Consider the following 12,425-nt stretch of genomic DNA (forward strand, 5'->3'; position numbering starts at 1 on the left):
TCAACTCCTACTTGTAGTACACTTTGTATTTACAGTCTGTTCTTGCTTTTCCATTCTAAGGAGAAAGCCTATACTTGTGAGCATCTCCCACTTGACATGACTGAGCTTGCACATAGTCATCTTCTCCTGTACTACTCTCATAGTTAAACAGTTCATGTTCTACTAACTTCTAAAGTCCTTCCTGAACAAAAACTAAATATTGACATTTTATCTTTACAATGGTTAGCAGCATGCCCTCCACTGATCTAAGACAGAAATCAGTCTTTTTGTGTTGAATAAACACTGTGAACTACCCATCTGTTTGTAACTACTGCTAATGTAGTTCTTGATATGTAACAGAAAAAACCTGCTCGAAGAAGATATGAGTCATATGGAATGCACTCAGATGATGATGCCAACAGCGATGCTTCTAGCGCGTGTTCAGAACGCTCCTATAGTTCTCGAAATGGTAGTATTCCTACCTACATGAGACAGACAGAAGACGTGGCAGAAGTCCTCAACAGATGTGCTAGCTCCAATTGGTCAGAAAGGAAAGAAGGTCTCCTGGGTCTGCAGAACTTGTTAAAAAACCAGAGAACGCTAAGGTGAGAAGTGTCATGAAAGACTTTTTCAAGCAGGCTAGCACCTTTTGACTTGATTTTGTGAAATGTGTCAGAAATTGTGTTAAAGGTTTTCCCAAGCCTTTAGGGCCATTAGTATCATAACTAAAACTGCTATAATTTTCTTGCTGTAATTAATGAATCATTTTAGAGGAAAACTTTCAGGTCTAAGAGGTGACTTACTAAGTGAAGTGCTTGTTATGCAAGTATGAGGACCTGAGTAGAGGATCCCCAGAAACCATGCGAAACTGGACACAGCAGTGCACTGTAATTCCAGGGTTCCTTTGGAAAGATGGAAGGTGGAGATAGGAGAACAGCTGGGAACTCACAGTCCAGCTGTTTGCAGCAGCAAAACAAGCGGCCCTGTCTCATACAGGTGGAAGGCACAAACTGGTGACAGAGGACCTCCACACATGACAGTGCACCACAGAGAGAGATTTAAAAAATAAATACCTTTTTAGCCAGGCATTGTGGCACACACCCCTAATGCCAGCACTCAGGAGGCAGAGGCAGGCAGATCTCTGAGTTTGAGGCCAGCCTGGTCTACTGAGTGAATTTTAGTACAGCCAGGGCTACACAGAGAAACCCTGTCTAGAAAAAAACAAAAAACAAACAAACAAACACCTTTTTATTCAAAACAGGTTAGGTCAATATGTTAGTAATTTTGGAATTCAGAATGAGTAAGATGTGATTGTAGAGTGGTAGAGTACTTTTCATTTTTTGTTTTTTGTTTGTTCGTTTTTTGAGATAGGGTTTCTTTGTGTAACAGCTCTGGCTGCACTGGAACTCACTCTGTAGACTAGGCTGGCCTCGAACCCACAGAGCCTCTGCCTCCCAAGTGCTGGGATTAAAGGTATACGCCACCACTGCCTGCCTTACAGTTCTTCTCTTAATGGTTTAGTTTGCTTCATTCTTATATCTTCTATTGTCCTTGTTGATGTGATGTTTTAAATCTATATAGTTGTTGACTCCTTAAGAACCCAACTTCAGGTTAGGCATGTAGGCATGTGCCTTTAATCTCAGTACTCTAGGAGGCAGAGGCAGTTGTATCTCTGAGCTTACAGCCAGATTGGTCTACATAGTGAGTTCAAGGCCAGCCAGGGAGACACTGTCCCCCAAAAAATCAGATTTGGATAATTCAAATTTGGTGTTAGTGTGATACAGATGTAGAAAGTTGTTTTCTCACTTGATAACAGTAATATTGATATTTTATATACTTTCTATTTGTACATTTTTAAATGTAGTAGAAATGCATACTTTAAATGTTTATTTTTTTGTACTACCTAAGATATTTTAAGGTACACATATCACATGTCATGACTCAGTGCAATTAATCATAATACCTAGAGTATTAGGTGCAACATGTCATTTTAATTGGAAAAGCGTGGGCAGTTTGGAAAAAGGTAGAACTTAAGAAAACATTGTAACATTTAATAAAATTCTTGCGTGGGTCCCCACACACAATTTGTTTCCTTACACATTCTGCTGATGAAATGTAGTTCTGCCCTCATTGCCGTCCTCATAAGTAGTGTGGGTTGCAGCAGAATTAGTACTACATTTCACAGCTGTACATTCATCTTGGCTGATAAATCCACAAATTTCTCAATTTTGAGGAATAATTAGTATAACCTTTTTGTTGTCATTATTAGTAAATTTAATTATTTGTGGGCTTACTTTTAAATAATGACTTCACCCTATAGCAAGATATTAATCAGCCTTTTTTACTTTTTATTTTTGGCAGTCGAGTTGAACTGAAAAGATTATGTGAAATTTTCACAAGAATGTTTGCTGATCCTCATGGCAAGGTATGTTGTAGTATTTAATATTATTTATTCCTATGGGGTATCCAAAAAAAGTAATAAAGTGATGAAGGAAACTATAAGCCATTGGTAGTGATATTTTCAAACATAATTTCAGTTTTTTTTATCCATTCATTGAAACTTCTCCAAAGGGGAGGGGGATACAGTTACAATCTCTTATGATTCAGACTAAGAATGCTATGCAGGCTGAATGGTTGCTTGGTGGGATCTGAATTTTTACCACTAGAAACAGAGGTTTAAAATGTTAGCTGTAAGGCTTGGCAGTGGTGTCACACACCTTTAATCTAAGCACTTGGGAGACAACAGCACGCTGATCTCTGAGTTCAAGGCCAGCCTTGTCTACAGAGTTGAGTTCCAGGACAACCAGAGCTTTTACGTACAGAAACTCTGTCTTGAAAAACCAAAAAACTTTTAAAAATAAACAAAATAAAATGTCAGCTCTGGGGCTGGAGAGACAGCTGAGTGGTTAAGAGCACCTGCTGCTCTTACAGAGGACCTAAGTTCAGTTCCCAGTATCCACATCAGGTGTCTCACAACCCTCTGTAACTCCAGCTGCAGGGGCTTGGACGCCTTTGCATGCACACACACACTCACACACACAAGTTAAAATAATAAAAATAAATCTTAGGAAAAAGTGTCAGCTCTGGTGGTCCACTCTTGTGATCTCAACACTGGAGTGAATGGTGAGGTGTATCCAGGAAGATCCCTGTGGCTAACTGGCCAGTCAGCTAGCCTGCATGGTGAGTGCCAGGCCTGCTAGTGAGAGATGTTGTCTAATAAACAGGTGAATGGTCCCTGAGAACAACACCTGAGGTTAGCCACTGGCCTCCACATACATGCTCATACACATGCATATACATGCTCATACACAAACATGTATGCATATACACACACATACAACAGAACATTTTGCTGTTTGTAAAGGATGTAATTGGAGTAAGTTGCAAATGTTTATAACATTTCATTTCAGCTTTCTTCTATGATAATTACAGCATTAATATAACCATTCTTATCTTGAAAGAAAAATATTGTAGAAAATTTGCTATTAGCAAAAACCATAAAGTAATGTTTGAACCATGAGAGAAATTCATCATACATTGGAAAAAATACATAAAAGCTTTCTGAGTATTTTCACTTTTTAATGTCCATCAAATATATTTAGACCTGGGCTTGGTGACACATTCTTGTAATCCCAGTACTTGGGAGATGAAGGCAAGAAGATCATAAGTTCAAGACCAAGATCAAGCTACATAGTGAATTTAAGGACAACCTAGGCTACTTGAGACCCTGTCTCAAAAATACGTGTTTAATGAAGTATGTATAGTCATCGTGTGCTCTGTGAAATGTTGGCTTCCCTGACACGCACCATTGTAAATGTGCTGTAGCCTTGCATGGCGTGGGTACCAGAACTCAAGAGTAGTGGTGACGAGGAAATGAAGAAATTGCAGATAGACAGACAAAAGTACAGGGAAGTTAGGACCAGGTGAGCTGGGTTGGAATGGGAAAAGCTGCCCTGGAAGCTCAGTGTGTTTGGTATATACAGCTGAACAGGGAGACAGGGTCATTGCATACAGTGAACAGAGAGACAGGGTCATTGCATACAGTGAACAGGGAGGCAGCGTTTATCGTATACAGCTGAACAGGGAGACAGGGTCATTGCATACAGTGAACAGGGAGGCAGGGTCATTGCATACAGTGAACAGGGAGGCAGCGTTTATAGTATACAGCTGAACAGGGAGGCCAACTTAGCTGATCTTGGTAGAAGTAATCTCTGTTAGTGGAGCAATCTTAGACTGTAAACATCTGGAGGGAAAAAGCTGCATTGGACATTCTCTCCACACTGTCAGCATTTGCACGTATGGAAGCCTGGCATGGGCCTTTGACACCTCTAAGCCCACCCTGTGGCATACTTCCTCCAACAGGGACACAACTCCTACTCTTTCTGATCCTTTCAAAGAGTTCCACTTCCTGGTGACCAAGCATTCAAATATATGAGCCTATGGGGGTCATTCTTACACAAACCACCACACCATTTCTATATTACTGTTGCTACCACTAATGACTTCAATAGTGCTTACCTTAATGGAAACATTTCTATACATTGTAAACATTAAATTTTGATCATTTCAATTGACAATATAAGCCAAAGAATGAGACCATATCCTGAATGTATCTTTGTTTTTATTAAGCAGCATTTTTATTTATAGGATGTTCAACTTTGAAAATACAATTGTTAAACATCTTCAAAAGTGATAGAATTATAATGTTGCTACTACCAAGGCCAAATTATTTCATAGGGTTATAATTTGTGGCTCTTCCTTTGACAGTAGTAACAGTTTCAATTTTAATATCATCACAGGATCTTTGCAATGATGAAGAGAAACATTTTCTAAATGACCAAATAGGTGGGTCTGCAAAATGTCTCATTGACTAAAGGTGCTTACTGCCAAGCCTGACAATCTGAATTTGATTCCTAGGACCCAAATGACAGAAGCAAAAAAATGACTTTCTATTGTCCTATATCTCTACATGTGATCTGTGTCATGTAACTAACCCCCATGTACAAATAAAGAAATAAGTAGTAGTAATTGTTTTAAAGATCAAAGAGAAGAGCAGAGTTTGACACTGGTTAGGGAAGTGAACTGATCATAATGTGCAGAACTGGCTCCACACCCCTAGAATTGATCGGAAGGGTCACCTATGGGCTTTTGTCTTAGGATTTTATAATATAGAGTTATCACTTTTTTAAATCAGTTTATTATTTTATGTGTATGAGTGTTATTTGCCTGCATGCATGTGTGTGCACCAGGGGTGTGCCTAGTGCTCACTGAGTTCAGAAGGTGTCAAATGTCCTGGAACTACCATTATAGGTGGTTATGAGCCTCCATGTGGCTACTGGGAATTGAACCCAGTCCCTCTGCAAGAGCAACAAGTGCTTTTAGCCACTGAACCAATTCTATCCCCAACATACAATTCTCAAAGATCCATCTGCCTTCACTTCAAAGTTTTTTGAGACAGAATATTTATGTATATCCCTAGCTGTTCTGGAACTGGCTCTGTATACCAGGCTAGCCTTGAACTCACAGAGATCAGGCTGCCTCTGTGCTGAGATTAAAGGCCATGCACCACCACCACCCAGAAGAAGGTTTTTATTTTTGTTTGATCATTTTATATTAGCTCTGCTAGTAATGTAATTCATTCAGAATAAATTGGACATATAACCACATTGTGCTGAGTGAAAAATACTGGGATTTAATTTGTGGTTTTTTTTATTATGTCATATAATAGATATGCCTCTCCCTTTCAGTATATCTATAGAGTGTCTAGGATCCCTCCTTTTTTTGACACCATCTTTTCTGTAACAATATTTATAATTATTTTATTTTATGTGTATGAGTGTTCAGCTACATGTCTACATGTGCAAGCCTGGTGCCAAAAGAGCTCTGAAACTACCATGTGTGTCGTGGAAATCGAACATGGGTCTTCTAGAAGAGTAGCCAATGCTTTGGTGGTAGTGGTGGCAGTGGGTTTTTGCTGTTTGTTTCTTGAGATAGGATCTCACTATGTAGCCTTGGTTGGCCCCTGCCTCTGTCTCAAGTGCTGGGATTAAAGGTGTGCACCACCAGACCCAGTTTATAGTCAGTGCTCTTAAACTACTGAGCCCCAGGGGCTGGAGATCATGAAGGTTAACTGACTGAAGGTTAGGAGTTTTGAAGGGGGAAATACAGCACCACTACCCCTGTGTCCTGCTGTCTCCACATCTGGCCCATATTCTTCTCTCAGTGGTGACTCATAATCCTCCTCCTCTTGGTTCTTATATCAAACATTCTGTCTTCTAAAACCCCCAACCACATTTATCTCCCCACCTCTCTCTTCTGCACAGATGTCAGCCCTCAAGCAGGAACCATATTTCCTGCCTCTGACCATCTTCCTTGCTGCTGAAATAGAAGAAGCTCTCACCTTGGAACTATTGTTCCATACAAACATGTGTACCCTGTCTCTTGCTGTATCAGTGGTTCTCAACCTTCTAATGTTGTGATCCTTTAACACAGCTCCTCATGTTGTGGTGACCCCAACCATAAAATTATTTTTGTTTCTACTTTGTAACTGTAATTTGGCTGCCGTTATGAATCATAATGTAAATATCTGTTTTCTCGTGGTCTTAGGTGACTCCTCAAAAGGGTTGCAACCCACAGGTTGAGAACCACTGTGCTATATGGTCTCATCTACTTGGCTTTTCGGGAATCTCTTGCAAATTCCAGCTTACTGTTTTATAACTAGAGTTTTCCTGCCTGGCCCACAGTCAGGATAAGTCTCTCTCACCTGCCAGTCCCACAGCCGCTCAGACCCGACCAAATAAACACAGAGACTTATATTGCTTACAAACTGTATGGCCGTGGCAGGCTTCTTGCTAACTGTTCTTACAGCTTAAATTAACCCATTTCTATAAATCTATACCTTGCCACGTGGCTCGTGGCTTACGGCATCTTCACATGCTGTTTGTCATCGTGGCGGCTGGCAGTGTCTCCCTGAGTCAGCCTTCCACTTCCCAGCTTTATTCTCCTCCTTGTCCCTCCTATACTTCCTGCCTAGCCACTGGCCAATCAGTGATTTATTTATTGACCAATCAGCAACACACTTGACATACAGACCATCCCACAGCACTGTTTGACCCTGTTTTTGTGTTATTCAACTTCATTTTGAATCTCTTTGTATTTGGAGGTACTTTTTCTATCATTTAATGAATGGGTAGGATAGGAAAAATGGTAATTTCTTCTGTGCTGAATCCCTCACTCCCTTGTGCCCATTTCTTTTACTCTCACAGCCTTTTTCTGCCTGTTTTATTGATGTTGCTGGTAGAATGTTATACATAGATCCTCCTTTCACATTATACTTTGTTTATTATTTAATTTGCGTGTGTGTTGTCTTCCTATGTAGACTAGCTGACCTGGAACTCTTCTATAAATCAAGCTGGCCTTGAACTCAGAACTCACAGAGATCCTCCTGCCTCTGCTTCTTGGTTATTGAGATTAAAGGTGTGGGCCACCACATAATACCTAATGTAAAATACATTGTAACTGATTGTAAAATTGTATTATTTAGAAAATTATAGGGGAAATGTGCAAGGTTATAAATGCAAAGTTTTTTTCCAAATATTTTCAGCATATGGTTGGTTAAAGCACAGGTACAGAATCCTGAGATACAAAGGACTGACTCTGTCCTCAACCTTCTTGTGCTTCTTGATCTCATTGTATTATAAATACCACCATTTGACTACTCAACTTAGGAATTTGCATTACTATGAAAATACTAGTCCTTTTGATTCTGCCTCTGAATGTCTCTCTGATCTCACTGCTAATTCAAAGTAATCTTTTTACCAATTGCACATACACATACATACACACACACACACACACACACACACACACACACACACACACACACCGCCTATACCTAAATTAGCTGCCACATTGTGTGCAACCATCTTTTTTTTATGTTTTATAAAATCTTTATTGACAAATCACATAGTATACAATTTGCCTGTTTGCACAGTTAGATAGACTTTAGTCCAGCATCCTCATAGGCCCATAACACCATCACCACTTTCTATTTTAGAATATCACTGTCTTCAATTTTATACACACATATAATGTATGGTGATTACATTCCGCCTTTTTTTTTTTTTTTCTTTTTTGGTTTTTTTCAAGACAGGGTTTCTCTGGCTGGCCTCGGAACTCACAGAGATCCGCCTGCTTCTGCCTCCCAAGTGCTGGAATTAAAGGTGTGCACCACCACCGCCCAGCTTCCACCTTATTTTTTTAAATGAACATAATATTTGCAATTGTTACCATTTCTAAGTTCACAATTCAGTGGCATGAATTACATTCAAGACATTAATTACACTCATGATATTCATTAATCACACTCATGATATTAATTACATGTGTGAGGCCCGAGTTCTATATACATCACCAAAAGAAAAAAGGGGAAACCTTTAAGAGGAGATTAGGCCTGAAGACCTTGCTCTCATGAATTAAGCGATGTCATTAGTGAGGAAGTAAATCTGTTATAACAGGGAGAGTTCGGTTCCTTTTCTCGCTCCTGTGCCCTCTGCTGTCTTCTGCCATGTGATGATGCTGCATGTGGTGATATGTTGTGGTGCCACCAGAAGGCCTGTGACAGACAGATGCTGGTGTGCAACCATCTTAAAATGTCCAAGCAAAACCTGATATTTTTGTTTATATTCCCTGTATTAGTCAGGGTTCTCTAGAGAAACAGAACTAATAGAATAATTCTGTATTAAAAGAGGATTTATTAGAATAGCTTACAGGCTGTGGTCCAGCTCATCCATCAATGGTTGTCTGACAGAAAGGCCAAGCATCAGTAGTTCTTCAGTCACCGAGGCTGGATGTCTCAGCTGGTCTTTAGTCCGTGTTGGATCCTGAAGTAGGGCTGCACTGCCAGTGAAGGAAGCCTCCAACAGGGTAGAGGGACTTAGCAGGGAGAGTGAGGACAAGCAAGCAAACAGCAAAAACTTCTCTCCATGTCCATTTATGTAGGCTGCCACCAGAAGGTGTGGCCCAGACTTAGGACAGGTCTTCTGACCTCAAAAAATCCAGTCCAGAAACGCCCCCACAGGTGTGCCCAGCTACTTGGGTCTTAGTTAATTCCATGTGTAGCCAGGTTGACAACTAGGTTAGCCATCACACCTCCTTCCTCACTCTCAGCCTAAATCTTACCTTCTTCCCTAACTATGCTGTGCAGTTTTCTTTATAGCTTGAGATGTGCCATTTGGGACAGTTCTCTTTCTTTCCCAAACTGCATCCTCAGGGCTCTGCATAATGATGCCTCTCCTTCAAGCCTGGGTTAGGTGGCCTTTCTGGGTTGGACTGTCTTATCTATAACTCGGGTTTTGGTTTTTTGTTTTTGTTTTTGTTTTGTTTTGCAGGATTGCAGGGTGGAAACTGTGTAAAACCTCATAAAGGCACTTGGGAGATACCATGTGTCATGACATGGATGGCGAGTTGCCCGGTGTGCTTTTAAATTTAGATCAGTGTTTCAGTCTGTCTGTGAACATTAGACAGTAGTAGCTGCCTTGAGAATGAAGGTTTTTTTTTGCTTTTGTCTGATTTGATTGAGACCACTTGTTGACTCAAGCAGAAACAGGACACTTCAAGAACAAGGTTATAAGCAACAGCCCATGCTTTTCCAGCTAGGATTACTGATTTCAGCTCCCAGAACATTTCCCTTAATATGTTTAGACAAAGGATTTGGACCAGCCAACATGCCAGGCATGCTCTAGTGTGCTGTGAGACATCCCAGAAAAGGAAGGACTAGAAAAGACCCCTTTAGTTGAAATGGATGCAGGACTTTCCCCGGGACTCAGATAATGTGGCAAGTATAGTTTGCAAGTGGAGATCATTTGATGTCTTTCTACAGATTGATAAGTTAGCCTTATTTCGTGTATTATTCCCCCCAGCATCTATCATGGATTGGTTCCAGGACCTGCAGATGCTAAGATCTTGTTTAAGGGTGATTGAAGAAAAACGAAGTATGCGTGTGTTCAGTACAAAGGCAGTTTCTTCCCTGAGATGTTTTCAGTCCACGTTAGGTTGAATCCTCGGGTCATGGAATCTGCAAATACAGAGAGCTACCTGTGCAGTATGAGAATAAGTGATCTAACTGTGAGGAGGTCACCGGGTATCATTTAAAGATTTTTGATAGTTTTACATAAGAACTTTACAACACAATAGTAGCAAATAGTGGTGTTAGTTCTATTCTATATGCAGTACTTGGTAGCAATGTGTGCCTTAGCTTGTTAATCTGTACAACAGCTTATAATAATATCCAACATGTAAGGTTTGGTGATGATTCAGTTAAAATATGTGAAGTTTTAAGATTAGATCTCTTGTATGGTTCTAGAAGTTTTAGAACAACAAATGTTTTTAGAGACTGCTTTCCCAATTTTATTTAGGTGTGAGTGGAGTGTCTCTATGAGTGGTTTATGCATATGTCTTCCTGGTGTATGTATGTGTGTGTATGCACAAGTATGCTTGTGTGCAAGTTCATATGCCTGTGTGTATGCAGAGATGCCTAAGGAGGATATCTGGTATCCTCATCTGTCTATGCCTTATTTCTTTGAGGCAGAGCCTCTTCCTAAATTTGGAGTTTGCGTATTTCAGCTAAGCTGGTAGCTGACAAGCACTGAAGATTCTCCTGTCCCCACCCCCACAGCAGTGGCATTACAGGTGAATGCAAGACCACACCCAGCTTGTTACATGAGTGCTGGGATCAGAATTCAGGTCCTCATGGTGAACCGCTTTGGCCCCCAAGTTTTTATTTTTACTGTTGTGGACCCATCTTATGCCCCCTCTCCCAACTCCCTAATATAGGTGATACCATGTACTAAAAGTTAACTGTGTGGTTTCAGCATTTAACTATAATGGAACTCTTTGGAAAGTGCCATCTTCACTGGGGTGTGTGTCATGAACTGGCAGCTTAAATTTTCGAGTTGGGCCTTTGGGCCTTGGACTTCTGTAGAAAACACCATGTTACTGCTGTACTAGTTGAGTGTCTTCTGTCAGATCAGGTAGCTGCTCAATAGTCTTTGGAGCAGGCGGTGGAATTACCCATGGAATGTGAAGTGTGATAGGAATACTTGTATTTACTTGCATACAATAATTTTGTTCAAAACTTCACAGAAATCATCCAACTTATGAAGGGGAAGAAGATGGGGAAAAAATTCTAGACAGTGTGGTTTGGAACCAAATGTTGACACTGTTGATAAACGGAAGTGAAGTTCTGTTCATCTTTTTATCTAAAAGTTAAGCCTCAAGAACAGTGGAATGTACAACAAAAAAGTATTTGTAATGGGCTGTGAGTTCGATGCCAGCCTAATCTACAGTGAGTTCCAAGATCGCCAAGGCTACATAGTGAGAACTTGTCGAGAGAGACAGAGAGAGGGAGAGATAAAAAATTTTAGGGAGCAAGAAGAAAATCTTTGTTTTCCTGTTTCTTAAATTTCCTTGACAAAGAAATAAATGAGACATGCAGAGAAATCATGTGTTCTTCTCCTGTGTTGTTCATTTAACTCTTGTTTTTAAAACTATTTTGAGTTTTTTCATAAAACTTTGAAAAACATTTGTCACTTTTATTTTCTTTAGTGTTTTTTTTTCTTCCATACAGGAACTTTGCATTGATGGCGACTAATTTGTGTGTTTTTCTTTTTTTCTTTTTTCCTTTTTGCATGCTGTCCCCTGTGTTGGAACTCTCAATAGAGAGTAAGTTGGTTCAATATTTGTTGAAAAGCTAACTTTGCTGCATGACTGTGGAATTAACCCATTTTCTCTGTTTTTCTCTCCTGAAGAGTTCGTGCAGTGTTGGAACCTTTGCAATCCACGACATGCTATTCGCGTTACGCAAACCTGTCATTCTGTTTGGAGATGTGCTTTTTAATCTACTAATTGATCTAATTTGATTATGTTCTTCTGTTTCAAATTTGATGGCTGGCACACCTAAAATAAAGCAGGTTTACATAAGAAGAGGCTGCCTCAATTGTAATAGTCTAAATACGTGATTCTTTCCTGAATAATTCCAGTTGTGAAATATCAGATTGATCCATTGGAAGTTTAAAATGATTCCCAAGCTTTAAGATTATTGAAAAAAAAAAAAACACAAAACTCTATCTTACCACCCCCCATTCTGTTAATATCATTCTGTAAAAGTAAGCAGTGATTATGAACTACTAATTCTAAACTTCAACTTGTGAAATACAATTTTTATTCCTTGCATTATATTAACATATACATTTCTCCTTTACTCATAGGTGAGGAAAGGAAAGAATATTGATTGACTTCTGAAATGAAATCTCTGTGGTAGGGAAATCACTTGGGAAAGGTTGTGTATCATTTCCAACATTAGGGCTGTGGTTATGCATATATGTGTGGGTATATGCATACATGTGGTCAGTATTGCCAGTGATGGGATATAATACGTGTTTTTAAGT

At 39.8% G+C, this 12,425-nt stretch overlaps 1 protein-coding gene across 42 annotated transcripts in view; it reads left to right on the plus strand.

The window, feature by feature from the left end:
• The window catches only part of Clasp2 (cytoplasmic linker associated protein 2), a 190,388-nt gene that overhangs the window by 137,290 nt on the left and 40,673 nt on the right, over positions 1–12,425 (plus strand). For all 42 annotated transcript variants that reach the window (XM_052722718.1, XM_052722710.1, XM_052722740.1 and 39 more), the window contains 2 exons: positions 340–584; positions 2,341–2,404. In XM_052722718.1, the coding sequence (XP_052578678.1) occupies positions 340–584; positions 2,341–2,404 (309 nt within the window). The remainder of the gene's footprint in view (positions 1–339; positions 585–2,340; positions 2,405–12,425) is intronic.

The sequence above is a fragment of the Peromyscus californicus genome, unplaced genomic scaffold (genome assembly GCF_007827085.1).
Source record: "Peromyscus californicus insignis strain IS unplaced genomic scaffold, ASM782708v3 Scaffold_11__1_contigs__length_118956290, whole genome shotgun sequence".
Taxonomy (NCBI): Eukaryota; Metazoa; Chordata; class Mammalia; order Rodentia; family Cricetidae; genus Peromyscus; species Peromyscus californicus.